Source organism: Cynoglossus semilaevis, chromosome 10 (genome assembly GCF_000523025.1).
Source record: "Cynoglossus semilaevis isolate Cse_v1.0 chromosome 10, Cse_v1.0, whole genome shotgun sequence".
Classification (NCBI taxonomy): Eukaryota; Metazoa; Chordata; class Actinopteri; order Pleuronectiformes; family Cynoglossidae; genus Cynoglossus; species Cynoglossus semilaevis.
The window spans coordinates 20,330,798-20,331,338 of NC_024316.1; the positions used below are offsets into that span (position 1 = coordinate 20,330,798).

Sequence of the window (541 nt, forward strand, 5' to 3'; positions counted from 1 at the left end):
CCCCGCCCCCCACCCCCCCCCCCCCCGCCCCCCCCCCCCCACCACTCCCACCCGCCCCCCCACACGCAGTACCACCAGCATCCAGCCTACGCCGCGCACACGCACCATCCGCCGCCCGGCCACTACAGCCAGCATTCCCATCACACCTCGCATTCCCAGCATGCCTCTCACCACCACAGTCAGCAGGCGGGTTCGGCGCCTGGAGGACCCAAACCCAAACACAGTGGCATCAGCACCGTAGTGTGATGCTGCCCCCTGTGGAGAGAGGGAGTGACTGAAGGAGGGGGGAGTTGCCTACACCAAAGGGACCGACTGACAGCGGAACATTCCGGGCTGTCCACTGTGTTTTTGGAGCCGATCTCATGCAGTCACCGTCTTCACCTCCAGGTTACACTAATATGCAGAAAGGAAACCAGACTCAGATCTTCCACCAGGGGGCCTTTACGCGTTTTCCTGACTGGGTGTGTGTGTGTGTGTGGGGGGGGATTCTGTGTAGGAAAACGTTTAGTTGTTTCCACCACCAAACCGCCCTGCTGTGACG

General features: G+C 61.9%; 1 protein-coding gene across 1 annotated transcript in view; it reads left to right on the top strand.

The window, feature by feature from the left end:
- The window catches only part of LOC103385528 (IQ motif and SEC7 domain-containing protein 1), a 90,924-nt gene extending 90,389 nt beyond the window's left edge, over nt 1-535 (top strand). Inside the window, 1 exon segment of the mRNA XM_017035987.2 lies at nt 48-535. Coding sequence (XP_016891476.1) covers nt 48-246 — 199 coding nt within the window. The 3' untranslated portion in view covers nt 247-535.
- The last annotated feature ends 6 nt before the right edge of the window (nt 536-541 follow it).